This window comes from Bubalus kerabau, chromosome 10 (assembly GCF_029407905.1).
Source record: "Bubalus kerabau isolate K-KA32 ecotype Philippines breed swamp buffalo chromosome 10, PCC_UOA_SB_1v2, whole genome shotgun sequence".
NCBI lineage: Eukaryota > Metazoa > Chordata > Mammalia > Artiodactyla > Bovidae > Bubalus > Bubalus kerabau.
In genome coordinates this window covers 105,016,158-105,043,546 of record NC_073633.1, presented here as the reverse complement: position 1 = coordinate 105,043,546, position 27,389 = coordinate 105,016,158, and the positions used below count along the sequence as shown (strand labels likewise).

Here is a 27,389-nt window from a genome sequence, read left to right as displayed (position 1 = left end):
GGTGGGCAGTGTCCATTGTTTCTCCTGTTAACTGGGTGTTGAATGTTTCCTCCACAGAGGATCTGGAAGTTTTTACTGGTGAGAACCAAGGGACAATTTGGAGAGACTTCAGCTCAATGCCCAGTTCGAACACAGTGGCGACCCTAGGACTTTATTGCTTTGGGGCAAGGCCCTTATGTGTGTGTAGGTAGGGCTGTTCCTGACCTACAGCTAAGGTGACTGGGACTGTCTGTGCTTCCCTGACCCGGCCCGTGATCTTGGGCCCCTCAGACCCTGTGCCTACATTTCTGTTACCTCATCAGCACATCAAGGGAGTGGAGCCCGGAGAGTCAATCTTGAAGGTCCCTTTTGGTTCTGCAGTGCTCTGACCAAATGCTCAGTGGTCCATGAGTTAAGTATGCTAAGAACTTCACTAGCTGGATTTGTAAATACTGATGGATGGGCCCTGCTTCCTTTAGGCAAGATGAGAGCTTAGTCTCTTGCCTCTTGGGATTTGTTTCCTGGGTGATGGATGGAGACCAGATATATTTGGGAGCCTTATGTCCAAATGAGGGTCGTGCCCTGTGTAGGCTCACTATCACCTTACCTCACACTGTCACCTGCGTTTGGGGCGGGGGGGCCTGGCTTATCCCATATGGGCACTTTTTTACATGGTGTTTAGACTAAAGAATTTTAAGCTATTACTATCTGCAGTCAATTGCAGTGAAGGTTTCATTTGATTACGTTATGAATTCTTACACTATAAACAGGTTATTTCTTACTCAGATCCCCCCCCCCCCCCCACACACACACACACAGAACACATACAGAGGCAATGGCTGCTTTGGGTTCTGTGGGGATGGTTCCATGTTGAAAGTCCTAGCTGGACTAGATGTTAGCAAACCACCCCTTCCCTCCCTCTGAGATGGTGCTTCTTGGCTGAGTCGATGCTGCTCCTGTATTTGGACGCTTAGTTTCGGGGGTTAGTGAGAATGTGGCCGGAATTTGGGTAGGGCAGGTTTTCGCCCACTGTATAAGAATGTAGATCATTCCAATGAGTACCATGGTGTCCAAACCTTGAAAGCAAACAAACATGCAGAGACTCTCTTAAAAAAAATTTTTTTTTAAAGCCAGTACTGCATCTCATATCTGTGCTTCCTACATCCCCCTTAGGTTTTAAAGGGACGGGGGTGGTCCCTCGCGGTTCCCATGCAGTTGTGTGCAAAGGCAATAACCGCAGGAGCAGAGGGACCGCAGGAGCAGAGAGAGCTCTCGGCGGCAGAGTGTAAGAGGTAGCTAGTAAATGGCCTTAAAAATAAAAATGGCAACTCTCGGAAACAAAGGTGATTTTTTGATTTGGCTTTGTGGATGCTGTGAATGCTGCGTATGGAAACTCTGGAGTAGCATGCTCACTCCAGGCTGTAAATAAAGTCCCGTCCTCCGTCGTTGGGCAAGGAACCCGCTGCTTCGTGCTTACTTCACCCCCCGTCCGCAGTCCATGGAAACCGCAGTCCACCCGACCCCCCTCCCCCACCCCGCAAACCCGGCGGTCCCCGAGTCACGTGATGTCAGTGCCGTGGCGAGGAGGAGAAATAAGGGGTGTCTCTGATTTTACCAAAAGCGATTTTTTTCACACATACCTAGGAGATCTGGAAACTTTCTCTTCTCGGTTCTTAAGTGAAAACTCTCAAATAGTTCTGTATGCATTACAGAAAAACCAAAAAAAAAAAAAAAAAAAAAAAAGGCGACAAACCTCCTTGCGAGCACTTCCACCCCATCTGCACGGCTGTCCGGGACAACGGCTAAATGTTCCCTCTGCTATCAGGGCGCCGAGCTTGAAGTGAAACCCGCAGCGGTGCCTAGAAGTGTTATGCAAAAAGCCACCGTCATGTCAGCCTCTGGCTTCTTACCCACCCCAGCGTCATAGGCAGGGGACCCCGTGACAATGATAAACCCATGTGTGGAGGTGTTTCACCTATTTCTCTCTCTCTAAGATTTCATGGTGCTTTAAAAAAAAAAAAAGGCATTTTACAGAAAAAAAGCAGGGTGGGGGGAGGAGGGAATTTTGTAATGTTCTTATTAGGAAAAGTACAAAAGCAACTTTGCTTGTAACATTTCAATAAGCTGTGCTGCTACTGTCTTTGGTGATGTAAGTTTTTTTGTTTTTGTTTTTTCCCAACAATGGAGAAAATTGCAACAAAGACCTTCTGGAAGATCTAATACAAAGTCTCTCCTGTTTTCCTTTATTTGTGGGGCCAAACATGGTTCATCGAGGCTGGGTTGGAAGGTATGCTAAGGACCACAGGTCATCCAGAGATAGGCTTCTGGCCTGGCTGGCATTCATCAGGAAATAGCCAATGCAAACTTAACCGTCTGGCAGGTGGGGGAGCCCAAAGCAACCCAAGAGGAGGAAACTTCACCCAGTATGGTTACTTGGTATTTGCTTTCACTTTCTTATTTTTATCTTATCCTGATTGCACGTTGCTGGGGATTGGACAGCATGTCACCATTTCCAGGTAAGACACTGAATTTGGGCATTGTGCCATGTCTGCCCATATGAAATGGACAACTGCTTGGGTATCCAGATTTCAAGCTGTATTTGGTTTTGCACTTAACTTTGTGTTCACCAACCATGGGCTTGTCAACATGGGTAGAGATACAACGCCCACCACTTTTGAGCACCAGCTTAGTAGTAGCAGTAGTTTAGTTGCTAAGTCGTGTCCTCCTCTTGCGACCCCACAGATCGTAGCCACCTTGTCTATGGGATTCTCCAGGCAAGAACATTGGAGTGGGTTGCCATTTCCTTCTCCAGGGGATCTTCCCGATCTAGGAATCGAACCCGGGTCTCCTGCATTGCAAGCAGACTGTTTACTGACTGAGCTAGGAGGGAAGGTACCTGGTTACGTACCATGCACTCTGCTAGGCAGTTTGCAAACATGCCACTGGGTCTTCTAAAGTTGGGTTTCTTCATTTTGTCCATGAAGCCTTTGAGGCTCAGAGATGATGAGAAACTTCCAACCCAAGTCAATCAGCTCTAAGCCCGAGTCTCTTTCACCAGATCACACAGCTGCACGGGGCGTGTGCTTTGGGCACTCATCTAGTAAAGGTGATCTGGTTCTTTCTGACTTGTCTGCACTGTCTCGCCCACCCTGTTTGTGAGAGAGGTGTGCCGTGAGGTCAAGGGTGAGTTTCTGGCTGCAGGACTGAGCAAGGCCAAGTGACTTCCATTCTTAGCCAAAGCCAAGAACGCGCCCAGGCTAACCCAGTGCGACTACTGGTCGTGGGCTGGCCAGGGACAGGTCTGGTTCCTATTTTTATTGATTTTACTTGCATGCACGGGGACAGAGTGCATGGCACATGGCAGGAATTCAAAGCGACTTTTCCAAAATGCAAATTGGCCTCTGGATCTCCCTGGCCTTTGGGATAAAAAACCCCAAAGCCCTAGTCTTGGTCAGGCCCCATGTGGATTTCTGCCTCATTGCACGCCAACCTCGGCTGCCACCACTTTGGATTTCTCCCTGGCTCTGCCTGTGGTCCATGCTTTCTTCTGCTATCTCCAGGTCTCTGCACGTGCTGTCCCTTTTGGGAGGCCTCCCCCGCCTTAGGAGCCACCTCCCCCTTCCCACGACCACCTGGCCCCTCTTCAACTCAGTATTGAGCTGAAGAGCAGCCTGTGGGGACCCTTCCCTCCCTCGTCCCCTCCCCTGACTGTGAGTTAGCTGCCTTCTACACAGCGGGCTTCCCTCAACTCGAGTGCCTGCTATACGGCTATATGGTTTAGCGGCTGGTTGCCTTGTCTGTCTGATGCAGGAGATAAGCTCCTCAGTACAGCAACTCAGCCTCTCATTTCTCTTCTCAGGACTGAGCACTGTACCTGATAGACAATATAGATACATTACTGGTGGAATGATTTTAGTGCCCTTCTTGACAGCACATTTGTATCCTTTAAGGGAGATTTATATTTTTTGTGAATTCAAAGTCATTTGGAACCCAAGACTATCCAATTCCTGAGTATCCTCTTGGTTAAAATCAAGTTTGCCTTGTACTAATAATAAAGAATTTGATCTGTGTTTGGTGTTTATGGAGAGCTCCGAAATTTTGATCACAGTGATAGTTAAAGTAACTAGACTCTAAAGATGACAACTTTGATGGAAAGCTCTCATTTAGAGGTACAGATATTGGAATATTTGTTTTAAAACCATTCTTAATACTACTGATAGTTTAAATGTATATGACCTTAGGAAATATTATATTTTGTGGGGATGTCAAACATATGACAAATGGGCCACACTCCTTACACCTATGCCCAAGGCAGATATTGTCATCATAGAATACCTTCCCTATTGATCCAGGTACATCCTCAGAATTCACTGTAGGACTGTACTCAAGGCCCATAGTTCTCAAAGTACTCGCCAATGACCTTCTTACATCCCTGAGATTCTCTCATGGTATCCACAAGGTTAGAACTATTTCCCAGAATACTACTAAAACATCATTTTCCCACATTCTCTCATTAGGGCATAGCACTTAGAATTGAGTAGCCTTAGTCACTTAGAGAGGGGTTTCCCAGGTAGAGCTAGGGGTAAAGAACCTGCCTGCCAATGGAGGAGACACGAGAGATGTTCAGTCCCTGGATGGGGAAGATCCCCTGGAGGAAGGCATGGCAATCCACTCCGGTGTTCTTGTCTGGAGAAATCCACAGAGGAGCCTGGCAGGCTATAGTTCATAGCGTTGCAAAGAGACGGACACAGCTGGATCAACTTAGCATGCATGTCCACACGCAGTCACTTAGAGAACAGGGGCAGGGTAGCAAGAAACCTTCATTGAAGACTAAGAATTTTCCAAAATGCTAGCAAATGAGCTTGCATTTCTTAGAGAACCCCAAGTAGCTAGCTATGATTTTATTGAAAAGGGCTTTCTGCCTGGCCTCACAGGAATGGATCATGGCAACAGCTGTACAACAAGAATCCTGTGGGCTGGCCTTGCTGCCCTGTGGGTTCCAGCTCCTCAAATTCCTTCCAGTTAGCCCTGCAAATCCCAGAAGTCTCATGGGTGCTCAATTTCTTGGCCACTGTGCTGCGGGGATCACTTCTCTATTAACAGAAAGTTCCTTGCCTCTCTGGGGATGGATGACACGGCTGTCCGTTGATCCCTTGGTATCAGCAGCCTCTCTGTTTGGGTAACTGTCTCTCTTCCCCATACCGGGAGCCCCTCGACGGAGATGTCCTTACCTTCTTGTTTTCATGGGCCCGTAACAGAGCCTGGAGCACGGTAAAAGATCGAAAGATGTTTGTTGAATAAATATCAAATCCAAGAACGTGGAGTTGAGTAAGGGCCTCTGCAGAGAGTAGGGGCAAAGGAAGAGAGCCCAAATCTGGGGTGAGCTGGAGGGGAGGTTGGAAGGATGCAGCGTGTGAGGCGAGCCAGGGCAAAGGGCGGTGGGCCAGGCAAACAGAAGATGTCTAGAGACAGTACTGACCCCAGTGGCAACTTCTACCTCGTCACTGCTGTGAATTTACATCAAGGGCAGGAACCAGAGTGGGGCACACACCCTCAATGCAAAACTATTCAGTTAAAATGCTAGTGCATACGTGGCGGTGTGAATTTGAGAGAGCACACAGGTCAACACACATCCACTGTATCTTTATGGATGACTTGTTCTAAGGAATACATTTAAAAATATATTGCAAGACTCTAAAACTAAAAAAAAAATTTTTTTTAATGTCTCACACAACCCATTTGAGAGAGTTATGTTTATTAAATGCATCTTAAAGGTCGTTTAGAGACTCATCACTTGGAATCATTCAGGATAAGAAAAGATTTTTTTTCCCTCAGTTGGAAAGCAGTAACTTTAAAATGTTTTCCAATATTGTAATCTGTTATCTACAAGCTGCCTGTATCAACAACTCTTTGGAATCTGCAGACACCTGAGGCAAAGAACAAGTGCAAGGCCTCAGTGAGACAGAAATTTGTTTTAAAATAAAGAAACTGGGAGGACTCCAACATTATGGAATCAAAAGCATGTGTTGCAAATGTATGAAACAGAAATACACATGATGCAAGCATAATCTATGGCTCTCAATTTCAACATTTTAAGTAGAACAGTAATCTATGCCGTAAAGAACATTCTGTGGTTGCCTGATTCCATAGAAAGAAGAAAAGTAATGGGCTGTTTCTTTCCATGAGTGAATGCAAATTTGAAACAATTTTCCCACTGAATTGGTGCTGGGGAGCAGTGGGTGGCGAAGAATAGCTAATGGTGGCTCAGACAGTAAACCCATCTGCCTGCTAATGCAGGAGACCTGGGTTTGATCCCTGGGTTGGGAAGATCCCCTGGAGAAGGAAATGGCAACCCACTCCAGCATTCTTGCCTAGAAAATCCCATGGATGGAGGAGCCTGGTAGGCTACAGTCCATTGGGTTGCAAAGTTGGCCACGACTGAGCGATTTCACTTTTTCAATGGTGACAGTAACTGGTTAAGACTGTGCAATCCATCAATCTGTTCCACCCATCCATCCATTTAATAAATATTTTTGGAGCCCGCCTCTGTGTGAGGTGCTGGGAGAGCTGCAGGGTGTGCGGAGCCTTGGTCCCTGCCCTCAGCGATCTCAGACTGTAGTTAGTAGCCCTGTGCCCATGTGCTGTGGGGTGGCAAAATCCTGCCATCTGGTTGGAGGGAGAACCATAATAGGACTTTGTGTGATTCTGTTCAAAAGTACAAGAAATTACCCCCAAAGTGCTAGGAATTCAGACAGTGTGAGGACTGGCACACACACGGTGACAGTCAAAACAGGCTTCCTGTAAGAAGTGGCATCTTTAAGAAGGCTTAGTAGACTGGTTAGGGAACAGGAGAACAGGAATGACTCCCAAGCATATGAATCCGTTTCTCCTGAGGACACCACAAATTAGTCTTCACTTGGGACTGCTTTATTACATTTTCTGAAATAAACCACAAACTCGAAGCCAAAGTTAAAGATGAACAGAAGGTAAGCTCTACAGGTCACCACCAATTGCAACAGGAATTGTAACTCCTTCTGAAAGCAAGTGTGTCTGAGGAACACACAGTAGATAAAGCAGCTTCTCTGCCTTCTCCCCTGCCTCCCCCTCCCTCTGTCTCATCTCCTGGGGCTCCCAGGTTCTAGCCTCCTTTTCTCAAGCCGAGGAATACAATGGCCACAGGATTCCTGCCTTCTTTGTTTCAAAAGTCACACCCACGGGAGGACTTGAATTCAGCGCAGGCTTGGGAATGAGGTTTTCCCGAGTCAAAAGACATTTTCTTAGGTTGGGGACCGAACAGTTTGGAGTTGCATAGAGAGGATGAGACAGGATTCAGCAGAGGCACCCTGGGGCAGCCCTACCAGAAGGGCCGGGGTTGCGCCGCGCAGGTGCGGGGTGGGGGGCGGTGCCCAGGATTCCAGCCCAGACCAGCAACCCAAGGAGAGATTTTCCACATTCCTGGTAGGATGGATCGTGAAACTGAAATGGGACTGATTTTTAGAGAAAATAAAAGGCGTCTTTCTTTCTTGCACACGTAAACATTTTTTTCCCCTTCTTCTAAATGAAACTTCTTAGTTTGAACCATCATCATCTCTCTTTCTCTCTTTGACTTGTGTTCTTTTAAAAAGACTTTATTGCAGGTCTTTATAAGGCAATAAGCAGACTCCAGATCCAGCGGCCAAGGAGGCCCTAATGCTAGTGTGGGTACCCGGCTGGGGTGTGGCAGGCGGCTCTCTGCCTTCCCACCCCTCTGGTTCCAAGATGAGAGTCATGGTGGTTTCCAGTCACCTTTGGGTTCCACAGTGCTCCTGTGACCGGGCACGGGCTGTCTGGGCCAGTTGTACCAGCCGGGCCCTAAGGCCGGCGTGACCCTTCCCTCCATGCCCAGCACACCCTGTCTGAGGGGCGTGGGGTGCCCGGCGCCGTCAATACAGGAAGCGAACAGGGCCCCCACTACGGACCGTCAGGCCATCCACAGATTTCACGGTGGCTTTAGCCCTCTGTCCTGAGTCCTCCCAGACATGGCGAGCTTGCAGCCTCTGGCCCCGCTCTCCATGGTGACCCGCAGCACAGCAAGGCCTTCCAGGAGGGAACGCAGACCCTCGGGCTGGGCGCACAGACCCCTTTTGGCCGCCTTCTCGGCACAGCGCTCTGTACTGCCCTCGGAGAAGCCAGGTCTCTTCGGAACCACGCACACGGCTCGCAGCCACCGGCCCCCACCGGCCCTTCTCACCGAGAACATCCCGTTGCTTCGCGGCCAGGAGGGTGACCTGGGTCCTGCTTGGTGTGTGACTCAGGGCTCAGCCCCGGGGCACCCATCTTTGAGACGCCCTCGGTTGGGCTCTGAAGGCGCCGCGCCCGCCACAGGCCGCCTCTTCCTGCAGCGCCGCGCCGCCATCTTGCCGCAAGGGCTGCTGGGAGTGAAGGGTGTCTCAGGTGAGGACCGCGGGTTTGTGCGAGACCCGGATGCTGGAAACGCTTCGTGCGCACGTGCGTACGTGTGTACGTGCGCCAGCGCCTGGGGCGGGACCGTCTCTCTTTGCCGGATGGGGCTAAGCGGGTGGCTCCTTCTGAGGAGAGGTGGGGAATGTGCTCAGCCGAGCTCGGGTTTTCCGCTCCCTGCCTGCCCCGGTGGGTGGCCGGGTGGGGCTGAGCAGAGTTTTTCTCCTCTTTCAGGGAAAGAGGAGGCCAGGGGGGACGGGGACAGAATTGAGGGTCCTCCTGTGAGGACAGCGGGAGCCAGACAGCTCCGTGGCCAAACCAGGACACGGAACTCAACTCCAGACCTCCCCAGGCCCACACACGACCCCCGCACCCAGACAGTCACTACAGGGGCCCTGGGCTGTCTGTGTCTCCGTCACTTAGCACTGTGGGATCTGGGATCCAGGGCCAGTTTTCCAGCCACCTTGAGGTGTGACTTACCCCAGAAAATAGGCGTGCGTGTATGTCAAGGAGAGGAAGGGGCCATGCCCCCCCGACTCCCTCCCACACCGCTTTCCCAGACCTTTAGAGGGAGCTCCTGCAAGAACTTTATCGCCCCAAACTGACTGCCTGTTATGACCGAAGCTGCATGATGTTTCTGCAGTATAAACATTTTTCTCTCTTCTTAAATTTTCCTCTTTCCTCTCCTCAGTCTGGCCCCTGTGCACCGCTCCCCTCCTCCACCGCCCCAATTCGAGCAAGAGGAGGATTCGACAGAGACGGAAGCAGAAAGAACCTCGCGTTTCCCCCGACTTTTTAATATTCTCAAAATTCTGAATCCTTGGAGGGGATGACCAATAGAATAATGAACACTGTTAAAGATGAAAAGGTATGGGGATACAGTCAAAAATGTCTTCCGGAAACAGAATAATTTTATTCATTCTGGGGGGGCGGGGGGCGGGGAAGACTCCTCTAACCTGAGGAAAGAAGAAGGAAAAAAGCAAAGAGGGACGTGGCAACAGCTGGAGGGGGTTGCCTGCAAAGTGTATCTGGGCAGTGGGACCAAGGGTCTGCTTCCCAGTGGGGGCGTGGGGGTCATATTCCAGGGCGTCTAGGGACAGAGTGACAGGGGAGAACCAAACCTCCTGGGGGCTGAGGGGACCCCCACCCTGTCCGAAGCACAGAGGCAGGTCAACAAGCTAGAGGTAGCCTCGGGCTGGAAGGGGACCAGACACTGAGAGGGTGACAAGTTTTGGAAAAATAATCCCAGAAAAGATCTAGAGCCAGAAGAGGTGACCCGAGGCCATAAAAAAAGGACCCAAAGGGAACTGAGCAGAAGGGATGAGGGAGGGCCTTCGAGATCGAGTTGGGCAGGGGGCCTGGCCCTGGAGACGGTTTTCTCCCAGGAACTCCGCCCCTGCCCCGGTACTGTGATCCCTCCTCAACAGTTGAGGAGGTTTCATGGGACTGGCTGTTTCTAGGGGCCTGGACAATGTGTTTAAAACAAAACAATTCATCCACCATCATCTGAAAACATGTGCCAAATGCACCTGCCTGCGACCAGGGGATCTTTGGAGGAGATCTGAGGCCAGACACTGAGAACACTTGGCTTCATCTCAGGTCAGTGTGAGGACCCGGGGGTTGTTGGGCACTGACTTGCACATCAAGCCCAAACCGTGAGTTCAGGTTTGTGCCTTTGCACAAACAGCTCCATCTGTCAAAGGGGAGGCGAACAGATTTGTTGATGGTTACAGAAGAGGTAAACACATATATGGAAGCACCAGGGGACTTTACTACGCAGGTCTTGTGCCCTGTGGTGCCTTGCCAGGGGCTGGTTTAGAGTGGAGAACCAGCAGACACACAGAGCAGAGAAGTGCACATGTGATCCCTCCTAAACGAAAACAGCGTTCTGTGCTCTTGGCCATGGGGATCTGATGAGAGACCGAGAAGTTGTCCCAAATGCGTTTAGAGCAAAGCCAGAGATGGCCTCTTACAAAGATTTAGGAAAGAAAAAAATCAGGTTAGAATTTTCTGAGTTAAACATCCCAGGGCTACTGTGTCCAAAAGAATCTTATTGGTCTGGTGGAAAAAACATCTGAACCAGCGTTTGGGTCTTGGCCAGTCTTTTTTTTTCAGGAGTCTGTTTTCCCTTTTCAACTTGTCTTTGTCTTTTTATTTACATTTTAGACCTAAGAGAAACTGGAGCACCTTTCAGTAGTTGCTGGCTTGTCAAGCCCTTCGAGAAACTCAAGTTTGACAGTCTCCCTGGTCTGTAGTAACAGAAACGTGGTTCCTGTTGGCCTCGGGGTGGACTTGCCCAAGGTGACAGCTACCCCTGGCAGGCAGGTGACGGGTGGCGTATAAAATCAGGAAGAGCTTAGCTCCAGATTCCATTTCCTCCTCGGCTCCTCCCTGCAGGGAAGCTTTTCATCCAAACATGAAAGCCACACCATAGTAGAGGCCTTGGAGCCCTGGAAGATGCCGCTTCTTTGTCAAAGGCATAGGATGGGCCCGGGCGCCTCATCTCTTCCCACAGTCACCTGGGTGAGTTTCCTAAGGCAAGGCCCTGGGGCTTTGGGGACTGAGACCCCTGGATTGGAAGATTGAGCAACAAACCACAGGGCCGCCGTCTGCCATGGAGACCTCTTCCCCAGGGTCCCCCCTCCCCACCCCCCCCATTTATTTCTCTGTGTCTCAGCTAAAGCACAGAATTGGCAGCCCCCTCCATCTTAGGGGAGGGAGCAGAGGGAGAGCTTGGGGGAGGGGCCACCTGTGACCCCACCAGGGGAATGTCAGAAAATTCTCTGGTTGTCAGAGAGTGTGTCAGGCCATCCAGCATAGGTACACGTACAGAATGGAGAAGACCAGGGGGTGTCTTCACCTTCCTCTTTTTCTGTCTCCCTCTCCTGTCGCCCTGAGTTCTGTTGCCCCTCCCCTGGCCTGAGTGGCCTGGTTCTCCTTCCTTGTTGGCGGTACCACGGTATCTATCTATCCATTTCCTCTGTTTTTCTGTGAACTCCAATAGGTAATCAAAAACACCTCTTGGCCTTTAGAGTTCATTTTACCTTGGACGAACCCTCTTCCCTCCAGGCTTCGTAGGCCTGGAAGTCTGGTGTGGGGAAGGGGAGGGAGCTTGGGGCTGTTAACAGTGTTGGTGTGGAGCTCAGTCTCTTTCTCCGACAGTTCCATTTTTGTTTGTTTCTTTATGAAAAGGTTTGTCCCATGAGCGAGGTGAGGTCTAGGAGGCTGGCTGGTGATGTTGGGGCAGAGATGGGTGCGGTATGGAAGAGGCTGCAGACTCCAGCAGGGCTGTATAGAACAGTGGCATCCTGTTGCCCTACCATGCACAGAATCTGCCTCCCACTCCCCTGCCCGCCGCCCCCCCACCCGCCCCCCACCCAGGCCTGGCACAGTGCTCAGAGGCCCCATATTCTGGACCTGGACCCATGTGGGTCCGGAAAACCTGTCCTGACAGTCACTGGCTAATTATGAGAAGAGGCAGCTTTGCCTTCTCTTGCCCCTATGGACGTTGTCCTCTGTCCTCCACCGCTGTCAGGCGGTGGGTTTCTCGCCCCTCGCCCAGCCCCAGGCAGGCTTCTGCTGCCACAGCATGATGCAGACTGCCTTCTGGGCTTGGAGTCATCATTTCTGTTCACTCCCAAATGTCTCCTCAGGAGTCATCTTAGTCCAGTAGTTCTGAATGCAACAGGACTGTGGGAGACTGCCCACTTCACTGGGGGTTAGAATAGCAGCAGTGGCCACAAAACAATATCCCTCTGGCGCTGACCACTCCCCACCACTGCCCTGTGGGGCTCCAGCCCCTCAAATTGCTCTCAAATCCCTCTCATGGTCCCTGAGAGTGACTCTCTCACGCAGTACTCATCCTTGTCCTCTTCACCTGAGGGATCTGGGCTTCTGCCAATATTCAGACTGGCAGGTCAGTTCCGGGAAGTTCCAGAAGGTTCTAGAGCTAGTGCTGAACCACATACATTCAAATCAAGGCCCAGGGAGGTGCTTGGGCCAAAGGCATTGAAACATGGAGCCTGATGCTGCCAACACTGCCCCGACTAACCAGGGAGCAGTGGCATTTTGGTAACCGTCTTTCTCTGTGACTCTTTCACTTTGCTTTTCAAAAGTTAGACCTTGAAAGAATCCTGGGGAGGAGAAGAACCAGACTTCTCTTGGACGGGGCCAGGACAAGGGCCATGCAGGCCTTTGGAGACACCCCTCCCCACCTGCCACCCTCGGTCCCCTTACTGGGGGAGGAAGTGGTTGGGGGGTGAGACAGCAGGTCTGAATCATGCCCCAATCCCAGTTTCCCCAAACTGCACTCAAAGATTGAGATCTGCCAGTACAGGGAATGTTGAGGTCACGTATTCCAACTGTGCAGAGCCCATGTCCCCTCTGCGGTCACCCTGACAGATGGACCTTGTGGCTGCTATTTGCCCACTTGCAGCACGAGTGGGGGCGAGTCCAGGCTTTCCTTCACTCAGAATAGAAAGGTTCATTCAAAAGAAGAAAGCCCTGTCTCCTGGCCGTGCACTTTGGGTCTCTGGGAATAGATTTCAGGAAGGTCTCTGCCTTCCAGCACCTCTCGCTGACCCAGGCCACCTCTGGGGCTTGATGCTTTCTGCTTGTGTCACTGTTGCCAGACTTCCAGCCGTGTGTGCTGCTTGGCGTCTGGGAGCTGGCATGCCATTAAAGTGACAAAGGGGAATAAGGGAGAAACGAGAGACGGTACGAGGAGAAAATGGGCAAAAATAATGCGCCTGCTGGGAGGACGGTGGGAGGGCCTGACAAGCAGAGTGGTTTCAGACTTAGTTTTTCAATCTCCTCAAGGACATCTGGGTCTCAAGTGCAGGGAGAAGGTGATCATTCATTCATTCACCCCTTCACCCAACAAACATTGAATGCCTACTGTGTGCCTGGCTTGGGGCTCTAAGGTGGAGATCCAGTGACAGAGGGGAGACAGTGTTTCTGCACAAAGGACCTCAGCGTCTAGGGTGGGTGAAACCCACGAGGCCAATAAACATCATAGAAAGTGGCCAGTGCCATGAAAGAGTCATACCCGGAAGAAGGGGTCCCACTCGCCATCACCTGGCAGCGTGGTCACAGCAGCGTTCACATTCAGGAAGACGCCCGCGTAGCGGTTGGTTTGAGGGTGGGGACAGGTGAGTGTTCAGGGCAGACCAGAACCATGAGCCAAAGCACAGAGATGGGCAGGTCGCGCGGTGGGTGGGGGGTTCAAGGATGATGCGCACTGTCCTAGAATGGAAAGACTGCATGAGGGCGGGAGGGGGTCAGACCCAGAAAGACCTCAAATACCATGTTGAGGAACTTGGACTTTATCCTCCAGGCTTTGGGGGGAGCACTGAGGGTGTGTGAGCAAGAGCCAGGCCTAAGAGAAGGGTCCAGTGGAAGTGTGGTCTAGGAACACAAACCCAGAACCACGGGAAGGAACGGTTCTGTGCAGTGACAGGAAGCTTCCAGCCTTCTGAGGTCAGGAAAAGCGAGAGCTCACACATCAGACAGTCTGGCTTTTAAAGGGACTTCTTCACCCAGCTAGAAAGCAGCAGCACTGAAACCCGAATCCAGTCATTTAGAAATGTGATCCACTGGCTTCCTTCTCAGAAGTGAATTCAGCAAAAATATCTGAGATTTTTAGCTGTGAACTCAAGACAGGGATGCTTCAAATTTGTTTTTGTTTCATCTGCATCTGTATTTCACCCTTCCTTCCCTCTGTTCTTCCCACCTTTCTTCTTTCCTTCCTCCCTTGTCCTCTGTCCTTCCCTCTTTGCTTCTGTACTGATTGACTGCTCTTCAGGAATGCAAGCAAAAACTCACATGAAGTCTTCCCTCCTGTGGCCTGCAGGTTAAGGCACAGAAGAATTTCCCTAAATTGTTCAGCCTTAGGAAGCGCCAGCCAGGCTCAGCTCCTTCGTAAGAATAAAAGGGAGTGGAATGAAGAATGGGAATACGCCTGAGGCTGGGAGCTAGTCCTTCTCTAAGTTATAGGGTGTGGAGGGCTCCAGTGCGGGGAGAAGGTGGAAGGGAGTTCTGTAGCAAAGCCCATCAATCAAATGGGTCATCAGGAGGCGGTTTCTGTGCCTTGACTCTTCCCACGAGACAGTATCTGCTGCCATCAGTGGGCACAGTGTTCCTCCTTGGAGAAAACAGGAAAAAAAAGTAGTTCAGTTGGTAGTCCAGGGAGTTCCTCAAGCTGGAACTTGAGGTTACTTCCCAGGGTCAAGTGAGGTGATGTCCCAAGGTCAGACTTTCGCTTCTGCCTCTTTCTGTCCTTCAAAATGCAGTTTTATCCTTCTCTTATTTCGCTAGGCCCAGCCATGGGGGTGTCAGAGGGACCTGCCTGAAATGAGAGGTCTGAAAAAGGCAGGGTCCTAGAATGTCAGAGCTGGAAAGGGCCTTGTAAATGAGCTTCACATTTATTCAACATAGTTTTTAGGGAACACCTGTTTCCCTGTTTGCTAGGCTCTGTGCTCACTTCTGGGCCTGACCCTCAGGGGAACAAAGAGTAGGGGCCCCTGTCTCTGTACCCCTTCCTCATCCTCAGGCTTTCCTGTCTTGGCCACTGGAGCAGATTTGGACCTCTTCTCCACTGAGCTGAGCACACTGAATTTTTCAGAGATTCCACCAAATTTTCTGGGTCTTTCAGCTGTTCACTTGAGCCTGGTCCTGCTGCTCATTTTCAGTTCTTGTTTCACTTGGGTCTGTATGTAGGCTTCTCAGCTGTCTTACCTTCTCTCCCACCTCCCCCCCCTTCCTCTCTTTCCTTCCATTCTTCCATAGTCATTGGCGTCTCAGTATGTCCCAGCTTTGGGCTGGGGCTCTGAGATAAATTAAGTGGCTTATAATCAACTGGGAGAGGAACAAGAGTTATGAGTTCACTTGGAATGTAAGAGCAGGCACAGTCTGAACCCTTTCCTGCAAAGGCCCTCTCCAAGACTGGAGGGTTGCTGTGGAACCTTCACCAAGATTCTGTTCAGTTAAACTGCCCTGGGGGCTGCTCCTGTCCACACTTGGATCTCTTCAGAGACCCAGCACAGTCTTCTCTCTGTGCTTGTCTGACTGCACCTTGAATCTCAAGGTTAAGATCCAATTTCTTCAACTTCCACCAGTTTTTCTCCTCCACATGGTTTTTAATGGGGTCTGCTCCATTCTTCAGTATGATTTTCACGATGACTTGGGGGCCAAAGATTTTCCAGGGAGACAGGTAGCCGGCTCTGTAATACAAGCTCGAGAGGAAAGCTTTTTTGAAGAGGTGGCACAAATGTGGATGAATTCTCTAGGCAATTTCTGGTCGAATAGGGCCTGGAGAGGTAGCGCTAGGACTATGGTTCTTGCTCTGTAGATCACCAAGGTTCTGAGTCTAGTTGGATGCATCTCTTAGACAAACTAGGACATCAGCACAGTGCCCTTCAGTTAAGTAACATTTGGAAGACTCTTGCACTGCAGAGATGTTTATTAACTAGCTAACCGAAGCTAAATTTAGAAGTCAAACTTAAGTACTTGGACTCATGTTGGGATTTTGATACCATTGATCAAGATCATTTTCCCTGTCTCACTCTGCTAAAGAGAGTGCTGGCTTTTAAAATTCCCTGGGGGGATGATAACCTTGCAAGACAGGTGGTTTTCAGTGGTCATGCCTTCAGCCCACCTTCAGTATACAAATATGCATGCATGCACGTCACATGCCCCCACCAACCATCCAGTGTAGTTCTTGCTGATGTACACAGTGTTTCCAAAGCTAAGAAGAAGGGGGGGGGTCATTGTCTTGGCTGATAGGAAATCCTAATAAAGTTAGAAAAAAAAAATCCAAGGAGATACATGGATTTCTTATCCATCTTCCCCTTCCACCTTCCCACAATAGCCCAATCAAATTATAGAAATGGTTAATATTTTTAAAAAGTCAATGAGGGTGAAAGGCAGCAACTAAGCCTCAGGAAAATATATCCAAGCTCCCAGGGGATATCTGTTGTGAGTGTTTGAATGCCTAGGGTGCCAAGACCTAAAGCAAACAAGTCTACAAAATTCCTCATCACCATAGGTGATGGGGGAGAAAAGATGAAATTGGAGGAGGAAAGACAGTTAAAAGTCAGCAGATAAGGCACAAAGCGTCTGTTTCCTCTGTTTTCCACTCACGACTCAATATAAGTAGACCACAAATCAGATTTAACACATTTAAAAAAACATCAGCTGGAAGGGAAATCTGTTGAGCCTGATGACTATAGCATTTTATGGAGAAAGGGAGACTGGGTGATGGGAAAACATAGGGAAGTAGTCTACTAGGTTTTTGAGTTTATTCAATTTTGTGGCATCTTTTTCTTTCTATTCATATTCAGAAACTTGTCAAACTTTGCAATTTTCTTTCTCTCTGGGATCCTTGTTTTATTTCTCTCATGCCTGAGGGACAATGACTTCGGAGACACCTGGTTTGAATTTAAGTCTTGACTTTGGCACTTACTAGCTTTGTGACCTTGGGCAAATTGATGAACCTTGTTTTGCATTTAATTCTTCTTCTAATAAAACTGGAATGATATTCCTAATCTCATAAGATTATTATGAGTATGAACTGAGCCAAATGCTTGGTCCTTGTTGGCACCTACAGGTGGCGCTCAATAAATACGAAGTTCTCCTCAGAGGAAGAAGTGCTATTTCTAAAGCTAAGCTCTCTACTGGTACCCTCAGCAATCACCTTCTTTCCTGATTTTGTGGAGACCTTCCTCCTGTCTTTTGCATCTCCAGATTTTCTCACTATGTGAGACCCTTTCTTTTATGGAGGCACCCAGATTTAGTGGGTCTCTCTTTGTACTTGAAAGTTATGGGAAAGGAAAACTCAGTCAGGAAATGAGGTACCTGTGGGTTCTTTGGAAAACTGGACCAGGAGGCAGTGAGGAAAGGACTTGGTGACTCTGGGTCCACTTGTCCAGTCAGGGGATAAGGCCATGAGGATGGGTAAGAGCCCCTCAGTACTAAGCACGTGGAGTGAAAAGCCTTGGGGCTTGCTGAAGGAGGAAGGGAAACTAAGAGCCCGGGGGTCAAGCTGGGGTCAGGGGACAGAAGCAGAAGGGGTGTGGGGAATCACACAAGCCGGGGCCTGAACTGGGGCAGGGCAAGAGAGAAAGCAGTTGGGCGTTCACACATCACAAGGCCTGTACGGTGTCCACTGAGCCTCGTTGTGTATTAACAAGGAGCCTGAGACTTCGGCCAGATCCTTTTCAACGGTGCAGCGGTGGGAAGCGCCACCGCAGAGCTAGAGGAGAACAAGCATGAAGGGAAAAGCATGGTGGATTTATTTGACGAGCTTGGCAGGGAAGACAACCAGCTGCAAGAGAAAAGACCAGTGGGGACTTTTGCTGCTTCTGGTGGGCTGGGGGCACAGAGCGGTACCCAAGGAACCCTATGACAGAGGTTGAGAAGGCCAGGGGAGTGAGGAAGCCCAGGGGAGGGTCTGGGAGGGGAGTGGGGATGTGCGTGCAGGTCATTGATGGTGGGATGGCCCCTGATGGAAGAACAGAGAAGGTTCTCTGAAGGAGAGGGAGTGGGCGGTGTGTGGGGGTTTGTAGACTTAGATACATTCACAGGCAGCGAGGAGCTTGCCTGGTTCTTTGGGAGGGTTTTGTTTTCCTAGGGGAAGTAGGAGGTGCGCCCATCTGTGGAGCGCAGGGAGTTGGGGGTGAGAGAGGACCTTGGTGAGGAGTGGTGAAGGCTGGGAACAGCTGCGGCAGAGGGTGGGGCAGGGCCTGGGTGTGACTTTGTCAAGCAGTGCTCAGCAGCACAGAGGTAGGAGGTGCCCCAGTGGCGGGGGAGAATGTTTGGACCGATCCAAGGTTGGGAATAGGGCAAGGTGGGGTTGAGGTCCGAAGGGGACGGGAGAGGCTTTTCCCTGTGCGTCTTCACGGTGGGTTCTTCCAGAACAGGAAGAGAAGCTATGAAGAGGGACTGGCTGGGAGGAGGCAGGGAGAGAAGGCGGAGGCAGGGAGCCGCCCTATCCTTGAGGCTGAAGAGCTGGTATCAGCTCCCCCAGAGCCCTTTTGACAGTGGAGGTAAGGGGCACGTTGAACAGTCAGACATGCATTCTTCCCCTAACTTTTAGGGTTCTGAGTCCCTTTGTCTTTCTTCTCTTCCTTTTACGACATTGAGTAGATTTTTTTTTTTTTTTTAAAGATTGCCCTAACAATTACAAGGAGTTTTAGGGACCTTACATATCTGACAATACTCCCCTCTACCTTAAATCTTGGCTTCTTGCCCAACTGGGCAGGTCCAAGTTTTTGCTTTTGATGATGGTAACTGGGACAATGGAAAGGGTTGGGCAAGTAGAAGCAGGGAGCCAGAGGTCCGCCCCTCACCCACCATGGGGACCTGTTGCTTGCCCCCCACCTCCTGTCCCCAGGACTGTGGTTCATAGCTGGATCTTCAGCTTCTGCACCTCTTTCAGGAATCTTCTGTTCTCTATGAACAGTCACAGCGGAGGTGGGATACATTCTTGTGAACATTTCCCTCTTCGGCCTTTTGCTCTTTTCTTAAAGCTTGCAAATTGGAAATGCCAAGGAACTATAAATGAATTCTGAATTTGGGCCGAACGGAATCCACACACTCTAGACTGTATGGAGCTTCTCTGATTCCTCCATGAGTGACTTCCCCTTTCCAGATCTGGTAGAATATTCCTTCAACTGGAAGTTGGACTTGGACAAGTCACTGCGAGCCTCAGGGTCATCTGTGGATTTGGATGTCTGGGTCTCTTCTGCCCTTGGTGCACTGTGGGTATGGGGACATCTGAGGACACCTGTACACTCTTACCCATTTTATTATGTAAATGGAAATGGTGCAGGAATAGGCATCTTTGATAGACTCAGAGAAAGAGCAGGTGCAAATGCTTTGTTAGGAAGGAAGTCAGTGTATCCTTCCCAGAGTACTTAATTCGTGTACTTCCTGTATGTCACAAAACACTGGAAATTAGGACTGAATGAGCCTCCTTACTGTAACATATACAGTTAGTCGGTCTTGTAGTTCATTTGTTTGTCCAATTGCATTTCTAGTGTTGAATGAAGAAAGAGCCTCATCACTGGTTTCCGAAAGCTGTCAACAAGTATCAGTCACTAACGGAGGTGACAGCAACATGGCTCCCTTTTCTTGCTGAAAATCCTTCCCATTTTGGATTCCAAGAGGAGGTAGTTAAGAAAATCAGTAGCTCTGTTTCAGATCTGTTCTGGTTCCATTTCTGGAGCTGGTTTGGTGCCTTCTTTTATTTTTGGGTCAGTAAAGAATGTGCTGTGCCCCTCCCTCAAGCCCTGTTAGCTCCTGGAGGGACCGTGGGTATGTGCTCTGTGCCGCTTCCTGTCTCCCTCATGCCCGCCTCCCACATTTGGCTGAATGTTCAGAGCACACAGACACTGGACTTCCTTCATGATATTCCCTGGTCAGGGGTAAGCCGTTTACCCCAGATTAAGTTTTGCTTATCTTGGGTCATCAGGCTAGGTTGGTTTCAGTGAATTATCTCAGCCAGTGGAATGCAGAAGATGCCAGGATTGGAAAGGCCTGGGTCCCAAAGTATGGACTGTGGTGAGCCAGTCATATCATGAGCATCATGTGAGAACTTGTTAGAAATTCTAGGTCCCAAGACCAGACCTAAGGATCTGTGTTTTACCAAGATCTCCAGGTGATTCAGACACCCAGTAAAGATTGAAAAGCACTTGAGGTGGCATATTAAGAGAAGCCGACTGACTCAAGTACTATTTTACCTTTCACTCTGAGGGTTAGACTGTCTCAGAGGCTGCTTAGTTTTTTAGGTTTTTTTCATTCAGAAAATGAAAGTATTAGTTGCTCAGTTGTGTCTAACTCTGCGACCCCCATGAACTGTAGCCCACCAGACTCCTCTGATGGGATTCCTCAGGCAAGAGTACTGGAGTGCGTTGCCATTCTGCTCGCCAGGGAATCTTCTGGACCCAGGGATTGAACCTGGGTCTCCCACATTGCAGGAGGATTCTTTACCAGAGAGGGAGACAAATGGAGACCCTTTAGGAGTCTGTTGAAGGCCCAAGGGATGTTGGAAGTTTTATACCTGTTGGAGGTACTAACATTATGGAAATTTGTCCCCTCTGCTTGGCACACCAGTCTGTTATGCTGCTGCCAATCTCTTGTAAGCTTAGGACGGCACTGTATCCCAAGACAAGAAAACCACGTGGTAGGTAGAAAAGAAAAAAAATATGACAGCCATCTTCTGTTCTAAGACTTGGAGGCAAAATGAAGCCCGATAATGGTCATTACCACTGGGTCATTACCTACTGTGGTTTTGTAAGTCCTGTAAGTTTTGGCAGCTTCATTGTGAACAGTAGTGGAAGGGGAACCTTTAAGAGAAATCACTGTTTTGTGGCATTCTGGCTGCCGGCAGGGCACTGCCTGTCTGTGGTCTCCTGCTGAGGGCCTGGGTGAGTGATGCCTGGTGTGGAAATAGGGGCTGCCTTTTACCAGGAAGCTCTTCTCTTCTGCACTGCATAGCAGTGTGGTGAGATGCATTTGTTGCAACTGCTTATATGATTTGGAAGGTGAGGAAATAGGGATTCACCATCTAAATGAAATATACATCTCTTTGGCAGCCATAAATGTAGATAGTTCTTGTAGGTGACTAAGTGTTTGGGGAAGCCTGTGAGAACACACACAAAGCTTGGATCAAACGTTTTGGAACCATTTATCTTTTGTCATTTTATGTGGACATCCATCACTTTCCATCCCACTCGAGCTAGATGAGTTGAATCACTTGTGGAAATGCCTGGATTCTTTCTCTCTCAGAGAGACACCCTAAAGAGTTGCCTACATTGGCAAGTAGTGGAGGACTGGTAACCACTTTAAATCAACCACGGGCTTCTTTTGACCCTTGCTATGATGAGATAGCTTAGAAAGAGAAAGGCAAAGGACTCAGGAATCTCCTCTAATTGAAACTGTAATCCTTTGGTCTTCACCCAAATTTCTATGCAATTAAAAAAAAAAACACAGTTTCTTATTAGCTTAAAAATACATGCTGCTGCTGCTGCTAAGTCGCTTCAGTCATGTCCGACTCTATGCAACCCCATAGACGGCAGCCCACCAGGCTCCCCTGTCCCTGGGATTCTCCAGGCAAGAACACTGGAGTGGGTTGCCATTTCCTTCTCCAATGCATGAAAGTGAAAAGTGAAAGGGAAGTCACTCAGTCGTGTCCGACGCTCAGCGACCCCATGGACTGCAGCCTTCCAGGCTCCTCCGTCCATGGGATTTTACAGGCAAGAGTACTGGAGTGGGGTGCCATTGCCTTCTCCGAAAAATACATGCTAAATATTATTAAACTTGAAGGGTATTAAGGGGAAGAAAAGCAAGAAAAAATCACCTGAAGTCAGCTTCATGCACAGAAAACCAAATTATTTCAGTTTGTAGTTTCTGTGTCTCTCAGACTTACATATAAAGTATAAGTGCAGAATATTTATATTAAGTGCAATATTTATATTGCTTTAACAAAAATGCTGCCATACTGTCCTTTTGCATGTAGCAGTGCATTACATTTTCTCTCATTAATACTCTTTTTCTATGTGATTTTTTTAGTGGCTGCATCCTGTGTGGTTTAGCTCCTCTAAGAAATGGGCATAACTGTAGTTACTGGTCTAATCAAATAGGGAACAAGAACAACAATAACAGAAAAGCCTTAGTTCCAGGAGCACTGAAGTTGAATTCCATCTCCATGGGGGAACTGTGTGACTGAATGGCAATTTGGTTTCATTTTGTGTGTTCTATGACTTGCACACACTTGATTCAAGCTCTCATTTTTTAAAATGATTTGGGGCCCCAGATGTTTTCTTGTTCCAAGAGTCTCAGATGTCTCTCCATCTGCCTCTGGAAATACCTTATGAGTGCAGACCAGAGCCTTGATAAATAAGCTAATATGGAGTTAGGGAGAGAAGCTAACCAAGGAAAACAATTAGTTCTTCCTTCTCTCTAGAAATGTACCAGCCCTTCTCCTGTCTGCATTCATTTTGGAAAAGGGTCTGTAGGTGATGATGAAAGTTTGAAACTGTATAGCTGTTAGGATCTGCCTTAAGAACCTTCCAGAAGCACAGCTGCTATTGTGAATCTGCCCCTGCAGAGTGACTCCTACTAGCTTCTCATTGGAGAAATTTCAAAATCCTTGGCCTGGCATGTCATGGCCCCACCCTGCCACTCTACTCTTAAATTCATGGTGCTTGCCTGTATTTATCTGACATGCAAATGGGTCTGTTCACATCCAGAGACTAGCTCCTCTGCCTCTGTAGAAGTGCGTGACATGCTTCCTTCTCCGACAGCAGCCTCCTGGAGTTTTCTTCCCCTTGGAAATCCCACCCTACCCTTACTCAAGTCTCAGTTCTATGTGGAGTTGCAGCCCTCTGGGCTTCCTCGCTCAAGACGCTTACTGACTCAGATGGGCTTCTCCCAGTTGATGTTTCTCATATGTTTCAGCCACTTGATAACGTGTTTATGTGCTCATACTCACTTGGTTATACATCTGTGTGTGTGAACGCATCCCCGCTTAAAGCGATAACCCTTTTCCATGTACAAATCAGATTTCCCACCAGTTGACAAAAAAGATGTATTTCTTTTGCTTTCATTTTATAGAAAGCCACACCCACACCTCACAAATCACAGATGGGAATGGATTTTAAGTCTTTTGAATCGGCCATGACTGGCCACAAAATTAGGATCTCTGTTTTTTATGTCTTCAAAATGACTTGTACCTTCCTTTGAACTGTAATCTCCAATCATAATGAAAGTGCAATAACAGGATGCACAGGGATTGATGGGGAGAGAATAGCACACGAACCTCAGAAGTAACGTAAGCTGATGAAGAGTCCAGATGATTCAGATACATGAGGCTGAAAGCCCTCCCCTCCTCCCTCTCTCTCCTTGGTTTTCTTTTATGCTCAAGACTACTCTGTTTGAAAGGCATAATTTTACCTATCTCTTAAATTGTAGTCAGTGTCTTCAGGAACCATTTGTGTAAGGGGAAATTTGCCCATGCTCTTTCACAACCTGGGGACCATCTGTAGAGCTAAATTGTGAGACCCTACTAAATAGGACCCTGCTATTTATTTCCTGTTATCCCCAGTAGTGGCTGGGACTAAGTCCTTTTGCATGGAAGCTGCCCAATGCCTTTGAGGCATCAGGAACCAATATTACATGAGTGTCTCTTTGTCCAGTATGCTTCCAGTGGTATAGGCATAGTAATTATGTATACCTATGTGTGGAAAGTGCATGGAATTCTCCAGGCCAGAATACTGGAGTGGGTTGCCTTTCCCTCCTCTGGGGGATCTTCCCAACCTAGGGATTGAACCCAGGTCTCTCACATTGCAGGTGGATTCTTTACCAGCTGAGCCACAAGGGGAGCCTATGTATGTGCCTGCCAGACACAAACTTAATGTATGATCACATGTTTCCATATGGAGTTTGTGCCTTCTTTAATAAGGTGGGCACAGGGGACAGTCATTGGGAGACCCTTGCTGGCAAAGGCTCTGTCATAGGAGCAGGAACATAGGGCCAAGCCCCCTTGACAACCTTGTTGAGCTAAGCCTTGTGGTAGCACTGGCTGTGCGTGCAAATAAACTGATGTCTCTATTTGAGATGCTGTCTGCCTCCTTACCCGGGCCCCTCCAGGCTGCCTGCCCTCAACCCCCACCCTCCCCAGCAGAGGACTTGGTTTCTCTCTCTCTCCAGTGGCCCCTGCCACAAACCCCAGTCTAAGAAGCAAGTACTAGCCAGTAAGAACTATTTCTGTGAACCCGAAGTCACTCCCCAGCTCCACTGTCCGCCCTCCCCCCCTAGATGTAGATAAGATAATAAGCTCGGAGAAGAAGAGCTTCCTGTTTCTCTGATCCCCTGGCCTGGTCTCAGTTTTGTTTGGTGACTCCCTGGAGGCTCACACCCCAGAGGTCCGGCCAGGCCCCTCCTCGCCGCACCCCCCCCACCCCCCCCCCCCTCCCCGGCCCCGGGCGGGAACACACAGAGGAAGGAGTCTTGTCTGCAGATTCCTGTGGACTCATACTGAGCTGAAAGCACAGGCCGGTGGGTGGCATGTTACCTTGGCAATACAGGCATCACCTGAGTTATCCAGACAGCCGTTAGTTTTGCCATGTTATTTGGAATGCTCTCCAGGCAAAGCTTTATGTGGCATATCTACATATACCTACACTGTCTTGTCTCAAAACGCTTCCAGTTCAATGGAATAGATGCCCCTCACCCCACCCCCCACCCTGCCCCCACCCTTGCTTTCTGAAGATGACCATATCGGTTTTACACAGCAGAGCAGCTCTGGGCATTCGTTTGTTTCATGGTCTTTCCCTGTCTGAAGTGTGAACCTCACGGATGGGATGGGGCAGTGCTTACCCAGTCGTGCAACCCTCAGCTCGCCCCCCATGCCGCTGCTAAAGCAGTCCGCAGTGGTGCCAACCCCTTCTCCCCTCTGGCTCTCCATCATCTACCCCGTACCCGGGGGATGCAGCCTTCCCTGCTTCTGCTGCTCCCAGGGCTCCTGGGCTCCAGTCCTATCAAAGTTCTTGTCCTTTCCAAATGAATCCTGCTGTTTCACCTGCTGGGAACTTGCATTTGCTTTCCTTTCTTTTATTTTTTCTTTTGCCTAAAACGACCTGCCCAACTCTCTGCCCATAGAGAACCTGCCTTTTCCTTTCATATGAGTGAATGTTTCTGCTTCTGGGGAAACCTTTCTGAACTTTGTTTTTTCTGCTACTTGAAATATTTAGTCCTGTTGCTATCATTATTTGTGGACATATTTGTTTTCCTTAAGAGCGTAGAACTTCATGAGGACAGAGACCACTTGTTTAATTCATGCTTCTGTCCCACATTTCCCTCGCTGCCCCTCACCCCAGGGTCCAAGAAAAACAGGTGATTGATAAACACTTGTTGAAGTGACCCTCATGATTCCCCTGCACGGTGCATTTCCTTTCAGCTGGGTTGATGTTAACTTGTGACATGTTTGCTTAAGAAAAACCTAGTCCAGGATTCCTCGTTATGATTGATTCTATGAACAGCTTGACTCTCCCAATTTTCGTGGACTGCTTAAATTTCCTAGGACTCCAAAGAGGTCTGAACTTGTATTTGCATTCTGCCTACCTGAAAAGGACTTGTTGTTTTGGTTAAACTGCTCCTTTTCCAGGAGGGGGTAATGGCCCACCTCACCTGATACAGACAAAGCATCATGGTGGCTTGAAGCCAGACAGCTCAGATGACATATTAGAAGCTCATTGGAAACACGGGTGGCACTCCAGGAAGTGTTGCCAGTAGAGGATAAGCTTCCGTATGCTAGAAGATAAGCTCACATGTTGACTGGTGGGCATTTGACGGTATAATGACCTCTCCTTACCTGTGTATCCAAGGATGGAGTTGAATGTGACATTTTGGAGATGAAAATGGCCAAGAAAAAAGGCAGAGAGAAAAAGGCAAAGCTGATTCCCAATCACTCTCTCGCCCACATTAGGAGATGGTCCTTATGTCAAAGGATAAAGGGTGCAACCTGGTCAGCTGAGAAGAGGGAGGGAGGTGAAGGGAAAGACAGTCACCTTCATGAAGGATCCACTCTTTGCTTGATCAGCTCAGTACTTGACCTACGTAACATAATTTAATTTTCCTAAGAACTTTGCCAGGTGGAGTAATTATTTCCACTTTACAGATGCAGAAACTGATGCTCAGAGAAAATAGATGGACTTGCCCAAGGTAAACATGACTAGTGAGTGGCAGAGTTCCAGCCTAGCTGGCACCAGAAAGCAGAGGGGGCTTTGCACACTCTTACGTTGCTTCTGTGTCCTGACTAGGGAGGTAAAAATGGCATGCCGGGTTGTGGGGCTGAGGGAAGCAAATGGGCATTTTGCAAGAGCAGGCTTTAGGCAGGGCTATATGGGGCTTTCCAGTTTTTCCTGACACTTAACCATGTTTTTCTGGCCTGACTCCTGTGGGGTCTGTCCTGCATAGATGGATCAGAATATTTAGAGGTGACAGCCTTAGGAACTAATTCAGGGTACAGCTGGGGTAGGCTGGTAAGATATACGCAACAAGACTTTGAAAATAAAAGGTAGTATATACTTTGCATTAAAAAGTAGTACAAGTCAGGGTGAGTTGGTGACCCACGGCATCAGCCAGTCTGCAGGCACTAGGCTTGCCTGACTGTTGAATGTCTAAGGGACAGAGCTTTAGAAGAACGAAGATGGATGACTGTGTCAGGCACGCCCCTGTACAAACTTGAAAAGAAAGTCTACGTTGGACATCTTATGAGTAATCATTGTCTGTGCTTTCACCACTTAACAGATCCGGGAGAAGATACAACGTCCATGCCAATGAAAGTCTTTCTGACTGAACTGCATTGAACAGGGCAGCTGTAAAAGGGCGTTGGGAGAGGTCAGCTTCTCTGCGCTGATTCCAGTGAGTTTGTTAGGAGAGGAGAGTGAGGGAATGAAGAGAAGAAGAGGGCATTTTCTCCAGGGTAGCCACAGCATCGAGCACAGACTCCTAAGGTGGATACTCCACAGAAGCAAGGGCCTCTGGACATGGAAAGCGGGGCAAGTGCTAGAGATGGTGACAGAGACCACGTCCGGAAAGCTCAATAAATAGAGCTGGCTTCTGGCTGGGCTGGAGGCTGACTGGCTTCTGATGGGACCGGAGGGCGGCCGGGAGGGTCTGGCCTGAGACGGGCAGTGAGAGAGCTACACTGCAGCTCCCCTCTTTTCTGGGGATGCAGGCCCTGTGTCCTTCCTGTCTCCCCAGATCTGGGCTCTCTCCTTTAGTAACTACACACTGCCAGATCAGGGGCTTCCGTGGTGGCTCAGACGGTAAAGACTCCCCCTGCAACGCGGGAGACCTGGGTTCGATCGCTAGAGGGGAGGGCACGGCCTCCCGCTCCGGTATTCTGGCCTGGAGAGCCCCCCTGGACAGAGGAGCCTCATGGGCTACAGTCCATGGGGTCGCAGAGT

At 49.1% G+C, this 27,389-nt stretch overlaps 1 protein-coding gene across 1 annotated transcript; it reads right to left on the bottom strand.

The window, feature by feature from the left end:
* Positions 1-965: 965 nt before the first annotated feature.
* On the bottom strand, positions 966-25,626 carry LOC129622142 (uncharacterized). Its single transcript, XM_055539031.1, has 6 exons — positions 25,606-25,626; positions 17,574-17,668; positions 15,490-15,638; positions 8,210-8,645; positions 1,733-1,838; positions 966-1,055 (listed from the first exon to the last, which is right to left on the bottom strand). The coding sequence occupies exons 1-6, from the start codon at positions 25,624-25,626 to the stop codon at positions 1,026-1,028; spliced, it is 837 nt and encodes a 278-aa protein (XP_055395006.1). The 3' UTR covers positions 966-1,025.
* Positions 25,627-27,389: the final 1,763 nt, after the last annotated feature.